Source organism: Sapajus apella, unplaced genomic scaffold, assembly GCF_009761245.1.
Source record: "Sapajus apella isolate SASKATOON/1434 unplaced genomic scaffold, GSC_monkey_1.0 scaffold38, whole genome shotgun sequence".
Taxonomy (NCBI): Eukaryota; Metazoa; Chordata; class Mammalia; order Primates; family Cebidae; genus Sapajus; species Sapajus apella.
Window position 1 is genome coordinate 17083369 of NW_022436978.1, and position 25854 is coordinate 17109222.

General features: G+C 57.8%; 2 protein-coding genes across 7 annotated transcripts; one reads left to right on the forward strand and one right to left on the reverse strand.

Moving 5' to 3' along the window:
• Window positions 1–125: 125 nt before the first annotated feature.
• On the forward strand, window positions 126–16240 carry CLCN2 (chloride voltage-gated channel 2). Of its 3 annotated transcripts, none has more exons than XM_032298404.1 (24): window positions 126–493; window positions 2735–2891; window positions 3055–3186; window positions 3647–3775; window positions 3861–3994; window positions 4098–4175; window positions 4256–4334; window positions 4466–4591; window positions 4686–4770; window positions 4856–4957; window positions 6446–6530; window positions 6677–6832; window positions 7215–7284; window positions 7521–7631; window positions 7862–8075; window positions 8374–8507; window positions 8740–8912; window positions 9014–9128; window positions 9350–9423; window positions 9653–9706; window positions 9816–9854; window positions 10030–10134; window positions 15427–15513; window positions 15628–16240. In XM_032298404.1, the coding sequence occupies exons 1-24, from the start codon at window positions 428–430 to the stop codon at window positions 15820–15822; spliced, it is 2700 nt and encodes an 899-aa protein (XP_032154295.1). In that variant the 5' UTR covers window positions 126–427; the 3' UTR covers window positions 15823–16240. The 3 variants fall into 3 exon arrangements, with proteins under 3 accessions (XP_032154295.1, XP_032154296.1, XP_032154297.1); XM_032298405.1 differs by having other exon boundaries at window positions 261–493; window positions 9656–9706; window positions 15628–16234; XM_032298406.1 differs by lacking the exon at window positions 3647–3775 and having other exon boundaries at window positions 272–493; window positions 15628–16234.
• On the reverse strand, window positions 16153–25408 carry FAM131A (family with sequence similarity 131 member A). Of its 4 annotated transcripts, XM_032298411.1 has the most exons (8): window positions 25201–25408; window positions 24105–24588; window positions 23958–24018; window positions 22829–22971; window positions 20229–20322; window positions 19796–19978; window positions 19503–19619; window positions 16153–17916 (listed from the first exon to the last, which is right to left on the reverse strand). In XM_032298411.1, exons 5-8 carry the CDS (start codon window positions 20296–20298, stop codon window positions 17441–17443), a joined length of 846 nt encoding a protein of 281 aa, XP_032154302.1. In that variant the 5' UTR covers window positions 20299–20322; window positions 22829–22971; window positions 23958–24018; window positions 24105–24588; window positions 25201–25408; the 3' UTR covers window positions 16153–17440. The 4 variants fall into 4 exon arrangements, with proteins under 4 accessions (XP_032154302.1, XP_032154301.1, XP_032154300.1 ...); XM_032298410.1 differs by lacking the exon at window positions 24105–24588; XM_032298409.1 differs by lacking the exons at window positions 23958–24018; window positions 24105–24588.
• Between the last annotated feature and the right edge of the window lie 446 nt (window positions 25409–25854).

The window sequence follows — 25854 nt, forward strand, 5'->3', positions numbered from 1 at the left end:
GGACGCAGGGAACCGCCAGCCCGGCCCGGCCCCTCCACGTGCCCGCGGACCCGCCCGTGCCCGGCCCCGGGCGCCCCCCTCCTGCCCCGGCCTCCGCGGGGAGCCCGCGCGGGCTCCCGTCTGCTCAGCGCCCCCTGCCGCCTCTCGGAAGGCCCCGCGCGGACCCCGGCCGGGCTGGGCCGGCCCCTCAGATGGGCCGGCGGGCGGGCGGAGCAGCGCAGAGGGCACCGCCCTCGGCCCGCCCGCCGAGGAGGGGACACGAGCCGGAGGCCGCGCCTGCGGCGCCCGCCCGGGGCCCGCCGCACTCTGCTCTCGGCCTCCCGGGCTGCGGGGACGGGACGGCCGCGGGCGCGGACTCTGCGGGCCGGAAGCCGAGCAGAGGGCAGAGCCGGAGCCGCGGAGGGAGGCGAGAGGGCAGTGCAGGGAGATGGCGTCGGCCGCGGCAGCGGAGGAGGGGATGGAGCCGCGGGCGCTGCAGTACGAGCAGACCCTGGTGAGTGAAGCCGAGCCCAGCCCGAGGAGTGCGCTCCGGGACCGCTGCGCCAGGTTACCCTCGGCAACGCGAGGACCAGGGGCCTACCCGAATCCCGTCCCAGCCTTTTGAGCTGGGGAAACTGAGGCTCGGAAGTCCGAGGCTGCGGGGCCGAAGGGATGGAAAGCTGCATGCTGGCTTCTCGCTGAGGCTGAGGGCCTGCAGAGGAGAAGGACACCAGGTGTTTGTCCCAGGTGCCCCCCCTTCACCGCCCAACACACACGTTTTCTTTGCTTCTCCCCCACCACCTGGGCCCGAGTCTCAGCACCCACTGCCCCTTCCGCGGCACCATTCACACCATTGAACTTTCTCCACGCCACTGTCTCCGCCACCCAAGACATTCCTTGTGTCCCTGGCTTGCGCCTGACACCGTGCTAAGCATAGAATCCAGTGTGTAGAAAGAGGGGCAGCCCCAGCCCCTACCTCTGAGGGCTCCACACCCAGCGTTGGCAGGAGCCCTTCTGTTGACTCTGGAAAAGGTGGCTTGCCACTCTGGGGAACAGGAGCTTTGGGGAGGGTAGGTGAAGCAGGAATGGGTGTGGGAGTTGGGACCTTTGTCCATGCTGACGTGGGGTAGCCAGCCCCCACCCACCCCAGGGTGTGTCACTTGACCCCATTAGAAGCAGGGGTCCTGGGCTCTGAGCCGACTCATTGCCCCCATTGTTACTTGGTATTTGAGAAGCCACGTGACCCCCCCAATGTCACTGAGGTGGAAGACCCAACCCTAGAGAAAGGAAGGGCCCCTACCAGCTTGGGCTGGAATTTGCCCAGGAAGGTGGCAGGGAGGGAACGTCTTAGGAAGAGAGGCTATAACTGAGTCTGGGAGGTGCCCAGTTAGGAGAGAGTAGCTGGATGAATCAGGATGGCAGGGAGAGGTGGGAATAGGTAAGGGTAAAGGAACCATCCCTTGGGATGGGGTAGGAGATACTTGTCAGTCTGCCCAGACCAGGATAGGAGCATGGTCAAGGAAGCCAAGTACCTGGCCTCTGACATGGTGCCTCTGTTGCACCGGCCACCTCTCCATCTCCGTCCCTTCCAGCTGTCTCTGGAGTGAGCTCTCAGGGGCCAGCTCCGTCCCGGGCACTCTGTGCTCCAGCCTCCCCCGTTCCGTCCCGTCCCTTGTCTTTCCCTCCCTCCTCCTACACTGTGTCTGCCTTTTTACACCCTCCGTGCTTCGCTTCCTCCTCCTGACTTCTTCCACCGTCATCCCCTTCTTTCTCATGCCTGTCCCTTCTCCTTGCCTCTTTTCTCTTTTCCTTTCTCCTCCCTAGTTCCCTCTCTCCTCTTTGCTTTCCCTTTCCTCACTTTCTATCTCTCACCCTCTCTATCTTTCCTTCCCTCCCCCCCATCCCAGCCCCAACAGGAGCCCTTTGTGTCCCGAAGCTCTGCGGGTGGCAGCCGGAATCTACTCCTCCCCGCCCCCAACACACGCCCAGCTTGGCAGGTCTAGCCCTGGTTCAGGCGACTCTCCCGTCCCATCACCCCAGCATCCACAGTCACAGCCCAGCCATCCGCAGCCTCCACTGTCCCCCAGCCCACTGCTGGGCTCAGTGCAGCTCCAGAGTGGGGCTGAGGCCACCAAGACTTCTCCACCCACCCTGGGCGAGAGGCTTTCCACTCCTAGCTGGGCTGGCAGGCCGGTGGGGGTGGCGGTTGAGAATGGGGACAAGGGGATTAGGGTGGCTGGGAGGGGTGCAGCTGAGTTCATCACAGGCCAGAGGCCCAGGAGGAACGTGATAAGGATTGGGGCCTCGCCTGCTCCTGGGCCCAACTCAGCTGCCCCGAGCTCCACGAGGCTCTTATTGTTGCCCATGTGCCCTTGATCACCCCTTACCCCCTGACCTTCCCGCCTCCCACTTTTAGTCTGTGCCACAGGTTTTTCCATCTTTTCCTCCTCTGGGGCCTTCCCTCTCACTCCTCCTCAATGCCCCCGCCCCAGGCCTGTGAGAAGAGGACCGATTATGCTGCCACCCCCAGAGCTGTGTCCCTGTACCTTGGCTGTCCCCATCACTCTGGCCAGGACAGCCCCCACAGTCTGCACTGTGCATTGTTCCCACACCTCGGGCCAGAATCTGAGCTGTGCCTCCAAGAGGGATACCCAGTGTGGGGGCTGGGAGAGGGGGAGTGGAGGCTCTAAGAACCCTCCCTGCACCCCCACTCGGCCCATGACCTCGAGCGCCCCCATCCCCACTGTTGCTCCAGATGTATGGCCGGTACACTCAGGACCTTGGGGCCTTTGCCAAAGAGGAAGCTGCTCGGATTCGCCTGGGAGGGCCTGAGCCCTGGAAGGGTCCCCCTTCCCCTCGGGCTGCCCCAGAGCTTTTGGAATATGGACGGAGCCGTTGCGCCCGATGCCGCAGTGAGAACTGGGTTGGGGCAGGGGACCTGGCTGTGCTGTGCTGTGCTGAGGGGACCAGAGGCCATTAGAGCTGCTGATGGGGGACGGGGCAGTTGAGGGGGCGGTAAAAGGGGTAGGAGCACTCTGGTGCCAACCTCCTGCTTCTTCCCTTCCCTGCGCCCAGTCTGTTCTGTCCGCTGCCACAAGTTCCTAGTATCCAGGGTTGGTGAAGACTGGATCTTCCTGGTCCTGCTGGGGCTCCTCATGGCACTGGTCAGCTGGGCCATGGACTATGCCATTGCTGCCTGTCTACAAGGTGAGGGCAAGAGCTGGCAGGGGAGGACTGGGAAGAACCCTCCTGCTTCAATGCCATACTGGTCTAGACATGGAGGAAGGCATCTTGGCTTCTTGGCTACTGACCACTTTCCCCAGCCAGTCTGACTGCCCAGATTCGGGCATAATCTCGGCCACTTCCATAGGGTGCAGCTTCTTGCCTCCCCACTCCAAGCGATCCTCTGGCCTAGATTTGGCTTTGTCCCAGTGAATGCTCTCAGGGACCCTTTCCTTCCCCTGTGCACAGACTCTGTGTGGTATTCCATGGGATGGCTTGTCATATCAGTGTGGTCCAGTGGCCAGGCTGTAGGGGTGTCCTGGGGGTCCAGCAGGTCCTCTTCCCACAGCCCAGCAGTGGGGGTGTCCTGGGGGTCCAGCAGGTCCTCTTCCCACAGCCCAGCAGTGGGGGTGTCCTGGGGGTCCAGCAGGTCCTCTTCCCACAGCTCAGCAGTGGATGTCCCGGGGCTTGAATGCCAGCATCTTGCTCCAGTACCTGGCCTGGGTCACCTACCCTGTCGTCCTCATCACTTTCTCAGCTGGATTCACACAGATCCTGGCCCCTCAGGCTGTCGGTACATTCAAAGAGAAGGGAGGGCAGAGGCGGGACCCCTGAAATGGGCACATCATATGCCTCTCCTGAGACCGCTCCCTCCCCAGGCTCTGGCATCCCTGAGATGAAGACCATCCTTCGAGGAGTGGTGCTGAAAGAATACCTCACGCTCAAGACCTTTGTCGCTAAGGTCATCGGGCTGACCTGCGCCCTGGGCAGCGGGATGCCACTTGGCAAAGAGGTCAGTGCAGGTTGGGGAATGAAGGAGCTCCTCCTGGCGGAAGAGAAGGCAGGCCAAGGTCAGGGCGGGCCCCTCCCGACTCACCGCCTGCCCTACCCTGCAGGGCCCTTTTGTGCATATCGCAAGCATGTGTGCCGCCCTCCTCAGCAAGTTCCTCTCCCTCTTTGGGGGTATCTATGAGGTAAGGGGCACCCTGGGGACAGTGGAGGGCAGAGGCTGCTGAGCCCACGGCTGACCCCCTCTTGCCACCACTCTCGCCAGAATGAATCCCGGAACACAGAGATGCTGGCTGCCGCCTGTGCCGTGGGGGTGGGCTGCTGCTTTGCGGCTCCGATTGGAGGTAGGAGGGGTCCCAGGTCAGCCCAGCCCCATAACCCTGCCCTTGGCCTCTCCTCCTCTGCCCCTCTCATCTGGGTCTGAGGCCACAGGCCAGACCCAGGACTCAAGTGGCGGCCTTCCTCCCCCTCACAGGCGTCCTCTTCAGCATCGAGGTCACCTCCACCTTCTTCGCGGTGCGGAACTACTGGCGGGGCTTCTTCGCCGCCACCTTCAGTGCCTTCATCTTCCGGGTCTTGGCAGTCTGGAACCGGGATGAAGGTGGGGCACCTGGGGGCTGAGGGCAACCTGAGATGGTACCAGGTTGGGGGCCCAGGAGGCTAGGCCTGCCTCCCTCTGCCCCTCTTCCTTGTAGAGACCATCACGGCCCTCTTCAAAACCCGGTTCCGGCTCGACTTCCCCTTTGACCTGCAGGAGCTGCCGGCCTTTGCTGTCATTGGGTGAGGAGCTGAGGGGCTGGGGGTGTCGGAGAGGAGGGGGTTTCCAGAGGATGCGCATTCACTCGGGCGCCTCTTCCCTTTCCAGTATTGCTAGTGGCTTCGGGGGAGCCCTCTTCGTCTACCTGAACCGGAAGATTGTCCAGGTGATGCGGAAGCAGAAAACCATCAATCGCTTCCTCATGAGGAAGTGAGTGGCTCTCAGCTCCTCTCCAGGTTGCTTTGGGTTGTATGGGGGCTGCGTGGGGGTCAGGGGACAGTGATGGCGAGAGAGCGGCCGAGTCAAACAGGCACTCCACTGAGAAATCAGCCAGCGGTGTTGACTGAACATTTTTATGTTCACATGAATTGCCTGAAAATTGGCGCTTTTAAGTTTATAGTCAGGTCCTCTGGCCTGGCCTATATAGGAGTGCTCTCTGGAGAGTGTTCGAGCCTCAGTTTCCCCCCATGATCCATGGGGATGGATGAGGTTTTTTGTTTTTTTTTTTTTCTTTGAGACAGAGTCTCACTCTGTTGCCCAGGCTGGAGTGCAACGGCATGATTTCGGCTCACTGCAACCTCCACCTCCTGGGTTCAAGCGATTCTTCTGCCTCAGCCTCCTGAGTAGGTGGGATTACAGGCATGCACCACCATGCTCAGCTAATTTTGTATTTTTCTTTTTTTTTTCTTTCTTTTTTTTTTTTTTTTGAGACAGAGTTTCACTCTTGTTACCCAGGCTGGAGTGCAATGGCGTGATCTCGGCTCACCGCAACCTCCGCCTCCCGGGTTCAGGCAATTCTCCTGCCTCAGCCTCCCAAGCAGCTGGGACTACAGGCACGTGCCACCATGCCCAGCTAATTTTTTGTATTTTTAGTAGAGACGGGGTTTCACCATGTTGACCAGGATGGTCTCGATCTCTTGACCTCGTGATCCACCCGCCTCGGCCTCCCAAAGTGCTGGGATTACAGGCTTGAGCCACCGCGCCCGACCAATTTTGTATTTTTCATAGAGTCGGGGTTTCTCTATGTTGGTCAGGCTGGTCTCGAACTCCCAGCCTCAGGTGATCCACACACCTCGGCCTCCCAAAGTGCTAGGATTACAGGCCGTGAGCCACCGTGCCCAGCCGAGATTTTTTTATCTTCAGAACACAGCTCTCTCAGTGTAACCCTGAGGATTGGGAGTGGGGAGGCCTGAAGCATGACTTCCCTTGGGAATGACATCCTTCAGAGTGAGGGCAACCAGCTGAACCTGCTCCCCGCAACCTCTGGTCAACTTCACGAGTGACCCCAGGTTCCCCTAACAGTGGCCTTCACCCTAAGTCACCGCAGAGAGACAGGCAGAGGCAGAAACTTCCCCACCCCGTCACACGACGCGCCCTTCAGATGGGCTTCTGAGGATGGAGGGTGGAATAACAACTCAGGGGGCCCCGGGAGGGCTCAGGGGCCCTGCTGCTGCTGCTGCCCACCTACAGAGTCAGGGGTCAAGAGAAAGTCCTGTGAGTCAGACCCCTGCTCTTAGAATAACCGCAGTCCGCCATCACCCTCGGGTCATCATACCGTAAACAGCAAAGGGACCTCCTCTCAGGACTGAGTGCTTTCATGAAAGAGCCAAGGCTGTGCTCTGACCTCAGCCCTGAGATATGCGAGGGCACCCAGCCCTTGGCCACCCACGACTGATGCTGTTAAACCTACGATTCTAGACGCCTACTCTTCCCGGCTCTGGTGACCCTGCTCATCTCCACGCTGACCTTCCCCCCGGGCTTTGGACAGTTCATGGCCGGACAGGTAACCGAAGACAGAACAGGGGCTCATGCTTTCCCTTGGAAGGCATTCCCTCCAAGGCCAGCAGCCCCAGCATGACTATGGGATCCCATGGACCTCTTCCCTTCGTCCTGCCAGTTCCCCGGCCTGAGGCACCCTGTTCACTCTAGCTCTCACAGAAAGAGACGCTGGTCACCCTGTTTGACAATCGGACATGGGTCCGCCAGGGCCTGGTGGAGGAGCTAGAACCACCCAGCACCTCACAGGCCTGGAGCCCACCACGTGCCAACGTCTTCCTCACCCTGGTCATCTTCATTCTCATGAAGGTGGGCACCTCCTGGGTACGCTGCTAACCTTTACATCGCATGCCCTTCTAAGCACCTGCCGCGCAGTGCTCCCTCCTCCAAGTCCCTCCACAGTGCCATGGTAAAGGCACTGGTATCCCCGTTTGAAAGGTGGGGAGTCAAAGCACAAGGGTGAAGTTGGTGGCCCAAAGTCACCCAGCTAGAGGGCAGAGCAATGATCTGAACCCTAGTCATCTGCTTCCAGAGTCCGTCCCTTCCCTTCACCTAGGAGGCCTGGGGGTTCCGGGGTAGCTGGGAGGGTCACGCCTACCTGAACAGCAAAGCAGCCTTCTCCTGGGTGGAGCTGGGGGCTGCCTGGGGCCCGGTGGAGCCTCTTCGCCTCTGACCCACCCCCTGCCTGCAGTTCTGGATGTCGGCCCTGGCCACCACCATCCCAGTCCCCTGTGGGGCCTTCATGCCTGTCTTTGTCATTGGTAAGTTCTAAGCTGCCTGCTCTCCTGGCCTGCACTCCGCCCCTCCCCACCCGCGACCATCCCCATGCCCAAGAGTGGGTTTTTGGTTCAGCCCTAGCCCGAACCCCGACCCTGCAGGACTGTGCCCTGCACTGAATGACCCGCCGGCCCCCCCTCACCCTCTGACCTTCTCTCTTCCTCGTGCCCCCGCCCTCCCCCTCCACTGCCTCTTTCTCTTCCCACCCCCCTCCCTGAAGGAGCAGCATTTGGGCGTCTGGTGGGTGAAAGTATGGCCGCCTGGTTCCCAGATGGAATTCACACAGACAGCAGCACCTACCGGATTGTGCCTGGGGGCTATGCGGTGGTCGGTGAGTGCCTCAGGTCCAGTCGGCCTTGGAAGACCCCCTACCCGCGCCCTGGCCACAGGATGAGACTCTGGTGCCCCCTGCTGGCAGAAACCCGGCTTCCCTCAGATACACAGGCCTGGTCCCAGGACTGTACTGGGTGGCCCTGAGGGACCCACTCAGGACCTGCCCTGGTTGCGGAGGGTCTTCTGGAGCCTGGGCACCCTGAGGAGACTGAGTGTGACCGTCCACAGGGGCGGCTGCGTTGGCAGGAGCGGTGACGCACACCGTGTCCACGGCTGTGATCGTGTTCGAGCTCACAGGCCAGATCGCTCACATACTGCCGGTCATGATCGCCGTCATCCTGGCCAACGCCGTGGCCCAGAGTCTACAGCCCTCCCTCTATGACAGCATCATCCGAATCAAGAAACTGCCCTACCTGCCTGAGCTGGGCTGGGGCCGCCACCAGTACGGAGGGCCGGGGGCTAAGGGGGTCGTGGGTGAGGGGCAGAGGGCACCCTAGGTCCCTACACCCACCTCCAGCGAGGGCCTGAGCCATGAAGCTGGGAGATGAGCCGCCCTCATCCACACCCCAAGAGGCTGTAGCTGGCCCCTGCTGTTCAGAAAGAAGGGTGGGAGCACCCCTTGGCCCTTAGCCCTGTCCCCATGGTTGGGCTGTGGGGCCTTCCTTGTGGCCCTGGGATGGTAGTGCTCTGGGAATGCTCCCCATGTGGACTGTAAACCAGGCGCCCCTCTCGGCCCCCAGGCAGTACCGGGTGCGAGTGGAGGACATCATGGTGCGGGATGTGCCCCACGTGGCCCTCAGCTGCAGCTTCCGGGACCTGCGGTTGGCACTGCACAGGACCAAGGGCCGAATGCTGGCCCTAGTGGAGTCCCCTGGTGAGGCCAGGAGGGGGCCCAGGTGCTAGGGGCATCTCCCAGGGTTGAAGCTTTGGGAAGGGGCAGGGAGCTCAGGAGCAGTCTCCTTGGTTCCAAAGGGAACAGGCCAGCACTTGCCAGGTGGGGGCTTCCCTCTGGGTGTGGGCTGTATGTAGGGCCCCGCTCTGTGTGAGAGAGAAGGCAGGGGCTGAGGGGTTCCCGCTCACTGAGTCCTTCCACCTGTTCCATCCAGAGTCCATGATTCTGCTGGGCTCCATCGAGCGCTCACAGGTGGTGGCATTGCTGGGGGCCCAGCTGAGCCCAGCCCGCCGGCGGCAGTACATGCGGGAGCGCAGAGCCGCCCAGACCTCCCCACCATCTGATCAGGAGGGTGCCCCTAGCCCTGAGTCTTCTGTCTGCTTCCAGGTGAGAGGAAAAGCCACAAACGCATCCTATATATCACTGTGGGGACTGACTGGGAGGGTGGTCTGGGACCGTGACCCACCGGCCCCTTCCTGCCCATGCAGGTGAACACAGAAGACTCAGGCTTCCCAGCAGTCCTGGGGGAGACCCACAAGCCCCTAAAGCCTGCACTCAAGAGAGGGCCCAGTGTCACCCGGAACCTTGGAGAGAGTCCCACAGGTGAGCCCATCTTTCCTCTGTCCACAGAGCCTGAGCCAAGCTGCTGAGATCCATTTGAGTCCCTGGCCAGCCCCGTTGCTGGGGTACATCCCAGCTGGAGGAGGCTGCCCACATGGGCCAAGGCTGGAACTAGGGTACCTCTCCCCCGACTTCCTTACCTTTCCTGGTCCTCTCCCCAAAAGATGACATTGCCCCCTGGGACCTTATGTTTGGGAACACAGGGAGCACAGAATCGGGAGGCATCGCCCTCCGGAGCCTCTTCTGTGGCAGTCCACCCCCAGAGGCTGCTTCGGAGGTGAGTGGCTGAGGCCTCTCCTCCCAGCTTGCTTTTTCCCCTGCTCCCTCTCCAATGCAGAGACCACCCTGCAGAGCCTGCCTCCATTCTCCCTGCCCTTCAGCCCTCCCTGCTGTCAGCTCGGGCCCTGCGCTGTGCCCTTCCCCTGGGCTCACCACTTCCCCTCATCCCCCTCTCCCTGTAACCCCAACTCCTTATCTGTCTGGTTTGGCTCTGACAAAAATTGGAGAAGTTGGAATCCTGTGAGAAGCGCAAGTCGAAGCGGGTCCGAATCTCCCTGGCAGTAAGTGTGCCCGCTCTTCCAGCAGCTTGGGAGCACCAGGCAGGGAGGCAGGGTCTGGCTGGATAAACTCCAGAGCCCCTAGCTGCCAGCCTCCCTCCCTCTCTCCTAGAGTGACTTGGACCTGGAAGGCGAGATGAGCCCAGAAGAGGTAAGGTGCCACTGGACTCTGGACCCTGTTTCTTCCTGGGTGTGTTCAGTCATTGTCTTGGCTGCTGTCCCCATGGGAGGCACCATGTCGCTGGAAAAAGGGCAGGCAGCTTGCAGGGAGGTGGAGGTCAGCTACAGGCACCTTCTCCCTAACCCGCCTAGTCTCTTCCCCTCAGATTCTGGAGTGGGAGGAGCAGCAACTAGATGAACCTGTCAACTTCAGTGACTGCAAAATTGATCCTGCTCCCTTCCAGCTGGTGGAGCGGACCTCTTTGCACAAGGTAGGGCCAGCAGCCTGGCCCAGGGCTGGTCTGGGCTCTCAAGAGGACACAGTGGGGATCTTGGTTCTCCTACAAGTTTGGACTCAGGCCAGTGAGGAAGGAGAGAGGAGAAGGGAGTTGGCTCAGAGCTGAGATGTTTTTTAGACATATTGCTTGGATGATGGGAGGCTGAGAGCAGCCTAATCCTGCTCTGTGGTGGAGCCAGGCATCATTTTTCTTCTGCTCAGCCTCGCCCTTGAGGGAACTCTGGACCAAAGAAGCAACAAAGACAGGGCTTGAGCTGGGTGGAAGCCAGAAGGCCAGGCCAGGGCCAGAGCTAGGCAGGAGGCCACCAGAACCCAAGGTTGATACACCCACGTGGGAAAAAATGGGTGAGAAACAGGCAGGATAAGAAAATCCAATATACAAGCTAACAAACATCCAAGTAGGGGTGGGGAGACTGCAGAGGAGAGATAAACAAAGATGAGAAGCACCCAGTGGGGGACCTGGAATGTCAGACCGCAGAACGTCGGACTTACTGCGGGCCAAAGGGAAACTGGTAGGGATGCAGGAAGATGGCTCAGCAGAACTGCAAAGCGGCCCGCAGAAGTGGGCAGAGGAGCTGAGTAGGCTGCTGGTGGTGGGCGAGGCAGACACCAGGGCAGCCAGGAGCCCTCTGCTTCCAGAACTCCCAAGGAGGGCAGCCGCATGGCTGGGCATCTTCAGGCCACCCAGCAAGCTGGCAAAATGGCTCTTAGGACCAGCAGAAGCCAAGGGGTGTTTTAGCTAAATATTTGACAGGCGTAATGTACAAGCCTTGAAGCACTGCGGCTTGGGGCAGGGGATAGGAAGCAGATAGATGCGCCCAAAACCTGCATGTTGGGCATTTAGCTCACACACAAGCTGTGCCTAAGAGCCAGATAGCATGGACAAGCGGAGACTGAGGCAGAAAGCACAGGGGACAAAAGAGAAACAAAAAGGCAAAAGGTAATAAAGGAATGTGAAGTCCTCGGACGAGTGGCAGACTACAGTGCAGTCGCAAGAAAAAAGGGAGTCAGCCTGAGAGGGCTTCTATTCACAGCCTTTCCTCCCGAAGCCTCTGAGGCTTTTCCAGCGATCTTCCTTCCTCCTCACGTCAGGATGGTGACCATGCTGCCATTTTTCGAGTGCTTGCTATGGTGCCAGACACCGTGCTAAGCTCTTCAAGTGTTTAATCATCACAGCCACACTATTAGCAAGTTTTCATAGATGAGGAAATTGAGATTCAGAGAGGTTGAGCAAGTCGCACAAGGACACACAGCTAATAAGTAGCAGACTGGCCGGGTGTGGTGGCACACGCCTGTAATCCCAGCACTGTGGGAGGCCAAGGCAGGTGGATCTCCTGAGGTCAGGAGTTTGCGACCAGCCTGGCCAACATAGTAAAACCCCGTCTCTACTAAAAATACAAATAATTAGCCAGGCATGGTGGCAGCCACCTGTAATCCCAGCTCCTCAGGAGGCTGAGGCAGGAGAATCGCTTGAACATGGGAGGTGGAGGTTGCAGTGAGTGGAGTTCATGGCATTGCTTTCCAGCCTGGATGACAAGAGCAAAACTCCATCTCAAAAAATTAATAGTAAGTAGCAGAACTGAGCCTGGAATCCAAGATGGTCTGACTCAAAAGCCTGTGGCCTTAACCATATTAATACATAGGGAAACTGAGGCATGCAGTGAGGTGGAGGGGGTCCTGTGCCTAAGTCAGCATAGCAGAGTCCGGCCCAGAGCCCAGATTTCCTGGCCCTGCTCCCAGGATTCTTCCAGAAGGCCATGTTGTCCCTCTCCCTGCCAGTTCACTATTCCCAGGCCCAAGAAGTACAGGCCCTCCAATGGGCTCCCTGATAGCTAATTAAATTAAATGAAAAAGAACAAAGTAGATATTTGTTACAAACTTAAAAATCAGAGGAAGAGAAGAAGCCTTTGAGGAACCAACTAACAAATGTACAAAGAACTAGAAGTGATAAGAACACAAAAGGTCAGCATTCAGAGTGTCCTTACAATAGGTAGTCACCCCATTCAGCTCAGGAGGGGAACATTCAGATAAGGGAGAGAATACAGTGGAGGCTACTTCGGAATCGTGCATCTGGAGATCACTGCAGCAGCTAGGAAGTAACTCGCTCAGAGCCACCCTCGGAGAAGCAATGGCAAAGCCCGCAGCGGGGGCCAGGCCTGAATCCAAACTCCCACTCTGCCGCATGCTAGCTTGCTGTGTGCCTTGCTAAGTTTCTGAGCCTCTCTGTGCTTCCTTTCCCTAACTCTGAATTGCGGATCACACCTCACTGGGTTTTCTAAGAATTAAAGGACTTGAAACATGTGAAGCTCCTACAGTAGAGCCTGGCACACAGGAAATATTTGATGGATATTAGGAATTACTGTCACTGCTCCTACTACTCACACTGAGATGAATTTTAAAAGATAACGTGTGCTGGGCATGGTGGCGCACCTGTAGTCCTAGCTACTTGGGAGGCTGAGGTAGGAGGACTGAGCCCAGGAGTTCAAGTCCAACCTGAGCAACATAGCAAGACTGTCTTCTAACAAAATTTTTTTTTTTTTTTTTTTTTTTTTTTTGAGACGGAGTCTCGCTGTATCCACCAGGCTAGAGTGCAGTGGCGTGATCTCTGCTCACTGAGACCTCCACCTCCCAGGTTCAAGTGACTCTCCTGCCTCAGCCTCCCGAGTAGCTGGGATTACAGGAGCATGCCACCACATCCAGCTAATTTTTTTGTATTTTTAGTAGAGACAGGGTTTTACTATGTTGGCCAGGCTGGTCTCGAACCCCTGATCTCAAGTGATTCACTTGCCTCGGCCTCCCAAAGTGCTGGGATTACAGGCATGAGCCACTGTGCCTGGCCAAAAAAAAAAAATTTTTAACTAAAATTAAAATACTGTAATGAGGCTAGGCATGGTGACTCACACCTGTAATACCAGCACTTTGGGAGGCTGAGGTGAGCAGAGCATGACATCAAGAGTTCAAGACCAGCCTGCCCAACATGGTGAAACCCTGTCTCCACTAAAAATACAACAATTAGCTGGGCATGATGGCACATGCTTATCGTCCCAGCTACTTGGGAGGCTGAGGCAGAAGGATCACTTGAACCCAAGAGGCAGAGGTTGCAGTGAGACAAGATTGTGCCACTGCACTCCAGCCTGGGTGACAGAGTGAAACTTTGTCTCAAAAAAAAAAAAAAAATACTGTAATGAGAGAAGAGCTGAAATGTGGAAGAAATTAATGTTTTCAGAAAAAGATAAGTGATTGTGAAGGTGGAAGCTGGTATGCACAGTGGAATCTGAGGCCATAAAGATGGGCTGGGGTTGGCTTGGGAAGGGTCTCATGGGTCATTCTAGGGAGTCTGGCCTGTAGGAAGTTTGACAAAGTGCACAGGATAAGAAGGGCCAGACTGGAGGGAGGGGAGCCAGGGAGGGGGAGAGCCCGTGAGGCTGCTGCAGCCCCGGTCTTTGTGAGGATGGTGAGGCTACAGTCAGGTGTGGCCAGGCTGTTCACCAAGTGAACTGGTAAGACTTGGTGACCACCAGGGGCAAGTGGTTAGCAAACCTGAAAGGCATATTGCCTGCCAGAAGCTCACCTGATTAGGACTGTGGGGAAAAAGAAAATTCAAGGCAACTATTTAATAGGCTCCTTGGGAGTAGAAGAGAGGGGTTATTTGACCAGCAGGAGACAAGGCTAACAGATTATTAAAACAGGAAACCTTATAATAAAAATGTTTCCCTCTGAAGTCAAAGACATTAAGCTAACTTGTAGCATGTAGGACTCAAGTTAGACAGGAGGAGGAATTGCTAACCACGTGACAACTGTGTTATCCATATTGCAGGAACACAGATTTTTTTTTTTTTTTTTTTTTTTTTTTTTTTTTTTTTTAAGAGACAGGGTCTCTGTCACCCAGGCTGGAGTGCAGTGGCATGATCATGGCTCACTGTAGCCTCTGCCTTCTGGGCTCAGGTGATCTTCCCAACTCAGACCCCCAAGTAGCTGGGACTATAGGCACACACCACATCTGCTTTTTGTAGACACAGGGTTTTACATATTGCCCAGGCTAGTCTCAAAGTCCTGGGCTTAAGCGATCTGCCCACCTCAGCCTCAGGCATGAGCCACGGTGCCCAGAAGAGCTTATTCTAAAATTGACCTTCTCGCCCCTCTAAGTACTGTCATGCCATGGGTAGAGAAATTTAGGAAAGTTCTGGAAATCCCTCCCTGAAGAATTTCAAATGTATAAGAACATTTAAAAATACTCAGGCAATTTAAATGAGTTCTGAGTAATTGATACAGAAGAAGCTGTTATTACTGCTCATCTTGATCCAAACATTAAGCCAGGAGGCTTACAAGTAAACTCAGAACAGTGAGATAAATGATAGGCAAAAAATTCCAGGAACTGCTGAGTCAGGAGAGCGTTTTTCAAGACATCTGGCCCCAAGAAAATCTACTTAAAGCACAAGGAGAACTGGCTGACAGTTTCTGAAGCCTTGGTGGTTATATCTGAAAGCTTAGGGGAGGGCTCAAAGCAAGCAAAGCATGGGAGGATGGGGTGCCTGTGGTCCTCCTGGACTGCAAGCTGCATCTCAGCAGAACTTGGGACGCTGCTTGGACCCCGGAAAAGGCAGACCGTGTGAGAGGCATAGCATGCGTCAGACCAAGACCGGGATGCCAGAGCCCCGCACCTGGCCACTGAGCTGGGAAGGCAGCTGAGAAGCAGCGGAGTGAGAGGCACAGTGTTCAGGCCCGGGGCCCTTCAGGTGGGCGTGGGCTCTCCCTTCTGGGTACATCTGCAACTAAACGGGAGTGGGGCTGTGCATCCCAAGTGCCTGGGGCCGCACAGCCACTCCTGATGATCCACCCAGAACAAGTCACTTCACTGTGGAGCCCCATGCTGCTTCTCCTAATGCTGAGTTCTCAGGAGAGCACTGAAATGAAATAATGATGTTGTAAGACCTAGCCTGGAGCCCAGCCCATCACTGGACTTCGTGTGTGAGCAGTTCTGTCCCGCATCCCCCTTTCTAACACGGGACTGAGAATTATTCCCCCATCCTATGTCTCCGTGTGAGCAGCATTAGGATTTGGAGTATCAAGCTTCTGAGGCCTGGACACAGAAACATTCTCATTATTACAGTTGTTACTGTTTTCCCTCCAGCAGCCCAATCTCTTTCCCTCATGATCTGTGACACCCCTTCTATTCCATGCCAACCTTGTCCTGGCCCCCTGTGGCCTGTCATTTAGAGCTGCCCCTTGTCCATCAAATCCAACCTGTTTTCTCCCCACACTGCAGACTCACACCATCTTCTCGCTGCTGGGAGTGGACCACGCTTATGTCACCAGTATTGGGAGACTCATTGGAATCGTTACTCTAAAGGAGGTGAGATGATGATGGCCTACGGAAGCTGAGGTCCGGCTCACCTGGGGGGAGAGGCGGGGAGGAGTCTGAGCCGGGAGCTCTGGGTCCAGACATCTGTCCCTCTCACCTTTCCAGCTCCGGAAGGCCATCGAGGGCTCCGTCACGGCACAGGGTGTGAAGGTCCGGCCGCCCCTCGCCAGCTTCCGAGACAGTGCCACCAGCAGCAGTGACACGGAGACCACTGAGGTGCATGCACTCTGGGGGCCCCACTCCCGTCATGGCCTCCCCCGGGAGGGCAGCCCTTCTGACAGCGACGACAAATGCCAATGAAGCCGTCGTGGGTGGCCTAGGATGGTGCTAGCCAGGCCGTCAGCCCAGAATCTGCGTCTCTCATCCTTTCTGCCTTGGGAAGGCAGGGGGCAGCCACAGCTGGAGGCTGCACCCCATCCCCCTCCAGACCTGGGGTGCCAGCTTCTCCGAGCTCATCCTGCCTGGAATCTGACCCAGTGCCCACCTGCAGCAAGTTTTCCAGGGCCAGGAAGATCGGCCCTGCCCTAGCAGGATGGGGTTAGGGTCACTTGACCCCTGTTCCCCCTTTGAGGGGAAAGGGGTAGAACCAAGATGGGTTTATAACTGGAACCTCCAATGACCAGATGTATATAGAGATTTACAAAGATTTTTATATTAATTTAATAAAACAAATTATTAAATAGAACAAAATAAACACCTAATGAGCCACTTATATATAGAATGCTTGTGCCCGTTGGCTCTTGTTCTTACGTTGGGCCCTCTTACCTGACAAAGCCTACAAGGCACCACCCCACAACCATGAAAAGTTGGAGTCCAGTGACCTTGGAATGCAGGATCTGCCAGAGTCTCCACCGTGTGCTCATCAACACCCTGGCTGGGGCGGGGCCCTGGCCTTTCATTCAGACAAGAAAGGCTCTACCTTCTTCCCTCCCCAAGGAGAAATACGCCCCCATGGCTGTCACTCACTGGCACAAATCCTGCCCCTCAGCAGGCATCAGCTGACAACTCCCAGCCACCCCTGTGGCCCTCTTGTGGCCCTCTCTAGAAGAACATGGAAGTCCCAGCTCTGTGGCAACCAGAGCCAGTCTTTCTTCCACCTCTTGCCCGCTCGCTCGGAGACCTCTGCGTGAACATGGGCAGCCCGGCTGGCTGGGAGGCTCCAGAACACTGCCCGCACATCCGAGAAGGGGTTGGGAAAGGGCCCAGGCCCCATTAGGGGGCCAGAAAAAGGGTGGGGGGTACATGCTTTCATCATTCCAAAGCCTCCCAGAGGAGAGAAGATCCGACTGAAAGAACAGACCAAAAACCTTCTGTCTTTAGGAAAAAAAGAGGAAGATTTAGAGACGATGGAGAGGTGAAGCACAGCACGAGCCCAGCTGGGCAGGGGGCCTTGGGGGATGGCTCAACCCACAGGCTCTGGCAGGGCAGGAGCCGGCCCCCCAGGTGGGGGTGAGTCTATTAAGCACTGCACATGGACTCGGAGGTGAGGAGAAAAGCAGAGAAGAAAGAGGTGTGGGGAGGGTGGGGGGTGGCTGGGCCCCCTCCCTCCACACCCCCACACAGCCCAGTCACAACCACCCCCTTAGCGGTTCACATCATCCGAGGAGGAAATGTGCGTGTGGCATTTGGATTTAAGAACATGAACATCACTGCCTGCCACAGCTGTAGCCATGCCCCCGAGGCCCCGGGCCACCCCCGGCAAGCCCCAGGAGTGGGGTCAGGACATGCGCCCCCAGCCCAGCCCAGCCCCTGCTTTCTCTCCACACACTTTCATGCAAAACACACAACGGAGAAGCGAGCGCTCCCAGGAGCCCTCGAGGCTGCGGAGCTCTGCTGGGAGCCTTGAGCCCACACTTGGGCACAGAGGCTCTGCCCCTAGCAGCAGCCAGGGGATGCATGCCACCAGGCATGAGGCGGGTCACTGTTCCTCCGGCTCTGCCTCGTCCTCATCTAAGGACACCACCCCAGAAGAGGCCACGTCAGAGGCTTGCCGCTGCCGCTCCCAACTGCCTACTAGTGGTGGGCAGAGCGGCTGGCAGTCCTTGCAGGGGGCTGGTTCCTCCTCCGCGGGGGAAAGGCAGGACTCCGTGAGGGGTGAGTTGTAGAGGGAGTCCTGGGCCTCCAAGGGGCCCAGGCTGCGGAAGGCACTTTCCCGGCTGGGGGGCAGTTTGGCGAGAAGCAGCTCATCGCCCAGCAGCTGGGAGGCCAGGCGGGCCGGGGAGCCCAACAGCCCATCCTCCAGGCTGCACAGGCTAGAGCACAGGGTGTCTGGGGACACGGTCTGTGAGCAGTCGCTCTCAGGCTCCACGGAGCCCTGGCGCACAGGCCGGGAGAACCGGTGGCCGGTGAACAGGTCCTGGAGGTGCGGCCCCAGGGGCAGCTGCCCAGCGAGGTCTGTGAGGGGAGCAGAAAAGAAGACAGCCTTACTAGCTCCATTTCCATCGTCCACATTCCCCCTGCTCCATCCCTGGCATAGCTCTGGGGTGGTGGATAGGTGCTGGATATCCTTGAACCACTCACAACTTTCTGAGACCTCAGTTTCCTTAATGGTGAGTTGGAGATTCCAACAATATGAGAACAAGAGTCTGGCACACAGTGAACAAGAAATGCAGGGGCCGCTGCATATGGTCACACAGGTGCTGACTGCACCACAGGGCCCGTCCAAGGCAGTGAGAGACAGCATAATCTAGCCCTTACTCTGCTCACCCAGCGGCATGCCCTAGCCTGCCAGAGAAGGGGGTACCTTTTTCTAATTTGCACAAAGATTCCACACGGGCTAGTAGCAACCTTGGATAAACATTAGTTATTATCATTACCCCAGGGGTCAAAGCGGGCCTGGAACTCAATCAAACAGAAATGCCTGTGGTTTAAGGTTCCACCTCGCCTTCAGACATTCGCCTCAGCCCTCCAGACCACAGCTGCAGTCTCCAACCTGCTCTCATGTATTGCCTGCCTTGGAGAACTTGCTAATTCACTGGAGGGGTAGGGGCTGGTAGAGGTAATCTTCAAAGGCAAAGAGGTTGTGGGGAACGGTGGCCTGTGAGACTTGAGCCCAGGAGCTACAGAGAAAGTCAGCCACATGGTCTAGGGAGTGAAAGATGAAAGGAGGGCCGAACACAGCTGCTGAGCCCTGCGGGGTCCCCTCTGCAAGCACGGTCCAGAGCAAGGCCCACAGGCTGGAATGCAAGGATGCTGAGTTGGAGCCAGCTCGGCACCGTGGGTGTTCCAGGCCCAGCATGTCTTCCTGTTGACCCGGGGCTGCGGCTCCTCTGCCCTGCCACAGCCAGCCAGAAGGCTGCCTCGGGGAGGAAGAGGCAAAGGACCTGCAATGCCTCCCTGAGACGTCACTGCACAGAAGGTGTCCTTGAGGCCTTTGGGCTTTATTTTGTTTTGTTTTTTGTTTTTTTGTTTTTTGAGACTGAGCCTTACTCTGTTGCCCAGGCTGGAGTGCAATGGCACAATCTCAGCTCACTGCAACCTCCACCTCCTGAGTTCAAGCGATTCTTCTGCCTTAGCCTCCCAAGTAGCTGGGAACTACAGGCTTATGCCACCACACCCAGCTAATTTTTGTATTTTTAATAGAGACGTGTTTCACCATTTTAGCCAGGCTGGTCTTGAACTCCTGACCTTGTGATCCGCCTGCCTCGGCCTCCCAAAGTGCTGGGATTACAGGTGTGAGCCAGCTACCACACCTCGCCTTTTTTTTTCCCCTTTTTCTGAGGACTGCAAGGCACAAGCATGCAGACAGGCAGAGAAGCCTCCACACCTGGAGGAGAGGAACTAACGCATTTCTGCGTGCTCATCTCCCACCCATGAGTGTGGATAGCCTTCCTGTCCCTAGAGTGTCCAGGCCTCCCCCGACCGAGTCTGCCCCTCTCCCCCTTCCCCTCCCACAGGCTGAGGACATGGGTATGGCTGTGAATGAGCCCCAAGGGCTATCAGGCAGGTCGTCCACAGCACTAGCACAGGCTGCCCCTCACCTGAGTCAGTTCCCCCAGCAAAGTCCTCATCATAGGAGTCATCAGTGGAGTCCTCACCATCCACCGAAGACCATGCCCGGAGCTTGGCTTCTGCGATGGCAAACTGCTCAGCCACTCCTGTCGTAGGGACGGAACGCATTAGCAGAGAAGGTGAGCTGAGTCTAGGGCTCGGCTTGGAGACAGGAGAGAGGAGAAACGGTACAGAAAGACTCCGACCCCCACGTCAGACCCGAGGAGACAAAAGCAAGCTGCCTTGTGACCAGTGTGAAGCTTATCCCCTTTCTGCCATCCACCTGCTGCAAAGCGAGCCTCTTGTTCGCCCTCGCTGAGGTCCGAATAGGAGGAAAAGGCTGACTCCAGGGCAGCAGGCGAGTCACTCGGCTTGCTCCAACCCTTCCACTCAATCAGGTGAGCCACTCGGCCCTGGGCCATGGCGGTAGGCTTGGTCACGTGGTCCTTCACCACCTGGGAAATACCTGGAGATGGGAGAGTGGAGAAGCCTGGTAAGGGAACAGGCCAGGGCGCACCTGGGCAGGGGGGTGGAAGGGTGGCAGTACTTAGGACGCATGTGAACCTTTAGGTGGGGGAAGGGGGTGGGATTCATCTGAGCAAGGGAGGAGAGGGGAGACCCCAGCATGTGCTCACAGGAAACAGTTCTGGAGAGAATGTACGAAAGGGAGGAGAAAGGACAGAGAAGCCAGAAACATGGGAGCAGGGGCTGCGTACCATGCAGGGAGGACCTGGCCAGCGCAGCGATCTCCTGGATAGTTAGGGCTCTCCGGGACTTGGGCAGCATCGCGACTGTGTCTCCAACATTCACCTTGGGTGACATCATTAGAAGGTCAGTGCCCTTCTGACAGCAATGAGCTTCCCTCTAACATGCCCATACCCAGCCAAGACACGAGGAGGAGACGGGATGAGGAGGGAACAGCACCTATGTCCCAGTGGCTACAGGGAAATGTAAGATGAGAAGAAGCTAGGACAGGTGAATTTTGTCCTCCTAGAAAGCAATGGAGATTCAGACAGGCCCCAGGAAGCAAAACTTCAGCTAATCCTCCACCTTCCCGGCACCCAGGGGAGACAGAGGCAGGGCAGGAAATGAAGAACCACGAGTGGAACCTCTGGGGAGAGGGAAGAGGAGGGGGGAGAAGAGTGTGGCACCCAGGGCTTTAAGAGTCCCCTCCCCCGCCCCCCCACCCCCCTCCCCCCCTCCCCCCGCTCCTCTTGGTCTTCCAACCCACATTCCAGCTGTTCCCGCAAACTCGGTAAGATGGAAATCAAACACCAACACCTTCTCCGCATGTCTGGCCCTGCTTCCTGAGCTCTTTCCTTTGCATCACCCACCATTCTCCCATCCAGCCTGGCTCCAAGCCTCAGCATTACCATAGACTCTCCCCAGGCTCTGTTTGCCCATATCCGTTGATAAGTCCTAATGATTCCACCTGCAAACTCCCAGCCCCTACCCCATCCTTTCTACCCCTCCTCCACTTCCCTGTCTCAGGCCCTCAATGCCTCCTGCCCAGGTCAGCAGAAATGGTGTCCCCCAGCCTCCTCCACTCCCATGCTGTCTTCTCAGGCCAAAGTGTAATGAGTGGTGACTGTTGTGATGTCTAGCTCTCATTCTTCCAGTTTGGGCTGAAATACCACCTTGTCAGAGTAGCTTTCCTGGCCCCCCTCTGGGTGCTCTGTCCTCCCTCTTTTGTCTCTAACAGATCACTCTCTGTCAGTGTCCCCCATTTGTGGCCTTTAATCGTGGTGAGTGATAATGGTCTCTTTTGCATTTCCTGTTTCTTGTTGGTCTCCCTCACTGGTCTTTGGCTCGTGGGGAGTTTAGTCTGTTTTAGTCACTGTAGTGCCCAGTGTTTAGCATACCACCTAATACAGAATAATCTCTTTAAAAGGCATAGCCTGGATGAATGAGTTAAGATATAATGTAAACAGTTTTCCTGGAGTGCAGACGGTTACTTGTCTCTAAAATCCTGTCTCGGCTCCCCCCACTGTCCAGTGAGGCTAGTGCAGGCATCACACCCAGGCCCTGAAGGACCTCACTCTGTGATGCCCCTGCCTCCTTCCAAGCCTCCTTGGAATCCACCGCTGATCTCCTCTGCCCAATCAAACCCCCTTCTCAGGCCGGGCGTGGTGGCTCATACCTGTAATCCCAGCACTTTGGGAAGCCAAGGCAGGTGGGTCACCTGAGGTCAGGAGTTCAAGACAAGCCTGACCAACATGGAGAAACCCCATCTCTACCAAAAATGCAAAATTAGCTGGGTGTGGTGGCAGGCGCCTGTAATCCCAGCTACTCAGGAACCTGAGGCAGGAGAACTGCTCGAACCCGGGAGACGGAGATCAAAGTGAGCTGAGATTGCACCATTGCACTCCAGCCTGGGCAACAAGAGCAAAACTTGTCTCAAAACAAAACAAAACCCTTCTCTACCAGTCTCTGTCAGCAAGCAGCCCACCTGCCTCTAGGAAAAGGAACCCAGCTTTCCTCTGGGCCAAGAATGCCATCCTTACCTGAAAAAATGCTTGCCATCACTTAAGGCCTCTCTCAAATGTGGCTTCCTAGTAATGCTTTCAGCCCACAGCCTCTCTCTTCTCTGCCCCACCCCGCCCCCATCATTGCCCTTGTCTATCTCCTGAGGGAGCTCGGGATGGCCAGGCCTAAGTGGGATGCACCAAGTTCCCAACTCCACCCTGCACCTGGCTCAGCGCTCCCTGACAAGCCCCAGCAAATGTTTCCATCACTGTAGGAACTGGGAGGCACACGCCCCTCCCCGGCATTGCTCGGCTCTCCGCTATCACGTTCCTGTCCCTCGCAAGGACAGCCAACACTGCCCCTTGACCCGAGGCCCACCCTCGCTCCCTCCCCTTGGGTACCTGGCTGACAGGGCCCCAGGGTGGCGCCGGCAGCCTCCTGCCAGGCCCAGGGGGAGGAGCACCTGCTGGGTGTTTCTGGCTGGCTCTCCCTCCCTCGCCTCGCTCCCCACAGCCGCCGCCATCCGTGCCCGGCGTTCCGCGCAGCTGCGGCCCAGGCCCAGAGAAAAGGTGTATGTCTCCCTGGCAACCCATCACCATGCAACAGGGTCTCCCGGGATTCGGCCCGGGATGCGCTGACGTCAGCGCCGAAGGCGCGAGCTCGCCGCCCGCTGGCACGGCGCCTAGCGGAGCAGACCGGCACGGGGGCGGCCTCCCGGCCCGCCGCCGGATAGCGCCTCCGCTCTCCGGAAAAGGGAGCCAGAAGCAGGCTGGCCAGGCGTGGGTGGGGGCTGCAGATCCCCTTTATATGGATGCCGTCCTCCTTCCCCCCACCACCAGGGGCCCAGCACCTCTGGCAAGTCCTGGCTGTCCACCGAGGAAGGGCGGGAGGACCGGCTCCAGCCTCGGAGGGTCCGAGCAGATCCCAAGGAGGATAGAGAGAGACCCCGAGGAAGTTCAATCCACTCCACAGCCCACGCAGGGTCCGAGGACACTGAGGGGAAGGGGAAAAGCTGTTCAGCTGTGCCCCTACTTCTGCCAAGATCCCCATTTTCATCCGGTATTGCCATTTCATTTCTCAGTCCCTCCCCACGCCACTTTCCAGAAGCTCAGTGCCCACCAGGTGCTCTCCTCATCTCTAAAAGCCCCTATCCCACACATCCCTGGCCCTCCAGCCCCTGGGGCCACCTTCCTGCTCTAGATAAATGCTGTTGTCAGAACCCTGGGGTGAAACCAAACGATGATAAATTCTGACTCTCCCCATTTCCCAGCCTACCCATTTCTCTTGGAAAGCAACTGAGTTCCGCCATCGCTGTCCCCCACCGCCGCCACCCTGGACCCTCTGCAGGTGTGCTGCCTTCCTCTCTCTCCTGCTGCTTTCTTTCCTCTCACCAGCCTCGGCTGGCCCACAGCTCTTCACTCTTATTCTCTGACAAACTCAGGATATTTTTTCTGATTTTCACCCCTGTCCCCTGAAGCCGTTTCCTGATGCCCTGTCTGGCCGCAGCCTGGTTCTTGCTCCTTCAACCTGGCTCTCAATATCTAAGCCAGAGTGATTTTCCTTTTCCACCTAAGCCCCTACTGCTCAGCTTCCCATCATCTCCCAGACCACATCCATGATCCCTGGTCTCACCTCTGCGACTTGTCTGACAAGTCCATCGTCCTCCAGGCCCTTCACGCTGCCACAGAAACATTTTGCCCAGCACAGAAATCATAGGCATGCTGGCTGTGTTGGTGCAGAGAACCAAAAGCCTAGAACCGCTCCCGGCTCTGCTCCCAGTTCTATTCCTGTTTTGGCTCCGGATGCTGAGCCAGTCCCCTCCCCATTTGGAACCTGTGCCTAGTCACATAAGGAGAACATTCCTGCCTCATGGCTCTGAGGAGGTGGGAGTACCAGGGCTCAGCCAAGCTCTCTGGGGCTCAGGGAGCTGAGGCCCGTCCCCTAGACAGTGCCAACAGGCAATGTACATCACAACTGACCTTTAGCTGGAGCAGCCGTCTCTGTCCCTGAGCCTCAGCCAGCTGGTGGTCCCCAGAAATGCTACCAACCAGAAGGAAAACAGGTTACAGGCCATCCCTGGCCCCCGACTGGTACCTAACCAGGGCTCTGAGGTCAGCCAAACTCACCCCTGACTAGAGGAGGTGATGACTTCCTGAACTCCAAGCCTTGGCAGGGCCAGAGGGATCAGAGCAGTCAGCTGCTCCTCAGCTTCAAAAGCCACGAGGTTAACTTAGGACTACGAATCCCAGAATTCCTCAAGGGAAGTACAAATCTCAGCCACTCTTAGCTCCAAAGAACATCAAGTACCAACCACACCAAGGCCTGTGTGACTGACCACCTTCCCTGAAGGTCCAGGACCCATCCCAAACCCAGCCCTGCCTGACCCGAGGCTTGGAGAAATCCACGACACCACAGTAAAGGAAGCCTGCCAACCTCAGATGCACAGGACTTGGGCCAGGCCCGGGGCTCACGGCCACCCACGGAAACCCAGGCCCAAGCAGGGGTCAGCACTGCAGGATGGAAGCCCTGATGGCCGGCCTCTGGGTTCCTCTTCCCCTCCACAAAGTAGGGTGATTTGCTTTTGCTGATGGGGGCAGGAAATTACAGCAGCTGTAATAAGTGAGAGGTGATTCAGTGTTCACAGGTGCCCCAAACGGAGCCTCAGTCCCCCTGTGCCGACTGACTCCGAAACAGGAGTCAGTAAATGTCCGCCACAAATTCTGTGGGAGGGTGCTTGGCCGGGGTTGAAAGGCTACCACTTTAAGAAGATGGGGACTCGGCTGGGAGAAGCAGGTTCCCAGCACAGGGCCACTCCCAGGACAGTGAAGGCAGAGGTGTAGGCGGAGGGGAGTGAGTGTGTGGGCGCTCAAGGCCGGTCGCCGCGGGCTGGAGTGGTGGGGGCATCGGGCGGCCCAGCCCCTCCCCGGGCTGTGCGTCTCCGGACACCCTGAGCAGTGGGCACACGGCGGCCGGCGGCGAGACCACGCGTCTGCCGAGCAAAACCCCGAGGCAGGCAGGCCGTGGGAGCGCACCGGAGTCAGTCTGGCCCCTTCCCCGCTCATTCCCGCTCCCTCCTGTTGCCTGGCCCGCCTCCCCGTGCAGGCTCCTCCCTCTCCCGACACCGGCCCCCTCCGCAAGGCCCCCACCCACCCGCGGCCCGCGCACCGCGCACCGGCGGCCGCAGCCCGGCTCCCCAGCCCGTGCTCGGCCTCCGCCTCTTACCCTGACCCGCCGGGCTCCGAGAGCCGATACAGCCCATGGCCGGGCACCCAGGCACGCTAGCCCGCGCTCGGGGCGCGGGCCATCGCCTTGCAGAGGGTCGGGTCGCGGCCACCACTGGGGAGGGGAGAGCCCGTGAGAGGGGAGGGGGTGGGAGCCGCGCGTCCGCCGCCGCTCCCCGGAGAGGGAACCGGGCTGGTGACGTCAGCGCGGGGGCGTGGCCACGCGTCACCACCCGGAGTGGGCGGGGCGCAGCAACGTCACGGCCACGCAGGGGAGGCCTGGGCCGGGTTCGAAAACGCCGGTCCTCTCCTCCTGGACCCGACCGGCACCTGAAGGCAGGGGCTGCGGAACACTCCCTAAGGCAGCCCTGTCACACTACACGGGGCCAGAAAATCCACCTCGATGCACCCAGCCCCTTCATTTTACAGACGACACCTTGAATCCATAGAGGGATTTTCCAGCTATAAACAGCCCGAAGCCCAAGAGCCTTCCCCGCACTGGGGCTTGAAGCATTCTGGTGGGAGAGCAGAGTCCAGCAAAAATGCCTGTCACCAATCTCTCTTCTCTCCTGACCTGGAGGGCACCCATCAAGCCCACCTGAGGGCCCAGCCTTCTGAGAAATCTCAGACCCCTGCAATCATGGACAGGGGAAGA

Excerpts from the sequence above, each read along its gene's own strand:
- CLCN2 (XM_032298404.1), top strand. The coding sequence starts at position 428 with ATGGCGTCGGCCGCGGCAGCGGAGGAGGGGATGGAGCCGCGGGCGCTG. Across the intron at positions 3,995-4,097 it reads GGATGCCACTTGGCAAAGAG|GGCCCTTTTGTGCATATCGC; the intron begins GTCAGTGCAGGT and ends CCTACCCTGCAG. Across the intron at positions 9,855-10,029 it reads GCGAGATGAGCCCAGAAGAG|ATTCTGGAGTGGGAGGAGCA; the intron begins GTAAGGTGCCAC and ends TCTTCCCCTCAG.
- FAM131A (XM_032298407.1), bottom strand. The coding sequence starts at position 23,698 with ATGCCTATGATTTCTGTGCTGGGCAAAATGTTTCTGTGGCAGCGTGAA. Across the intron at positions 19,979-20,228 it reads GGCCAGGTCCTCCCTGCATG|GTATTTCCCAGGTGGTGAAG; the intron begins GTACGCAGCCCC and ends TCCCATCTCCAG. Across the intron at positions 19,620-19,795 it reads AGAGGCTCGCTTTGCAGCAG|GAGTGGCTGAGCAGTTTGCC; the intron begins GTGGATGGCAGA and ends TCCCTACGACAG.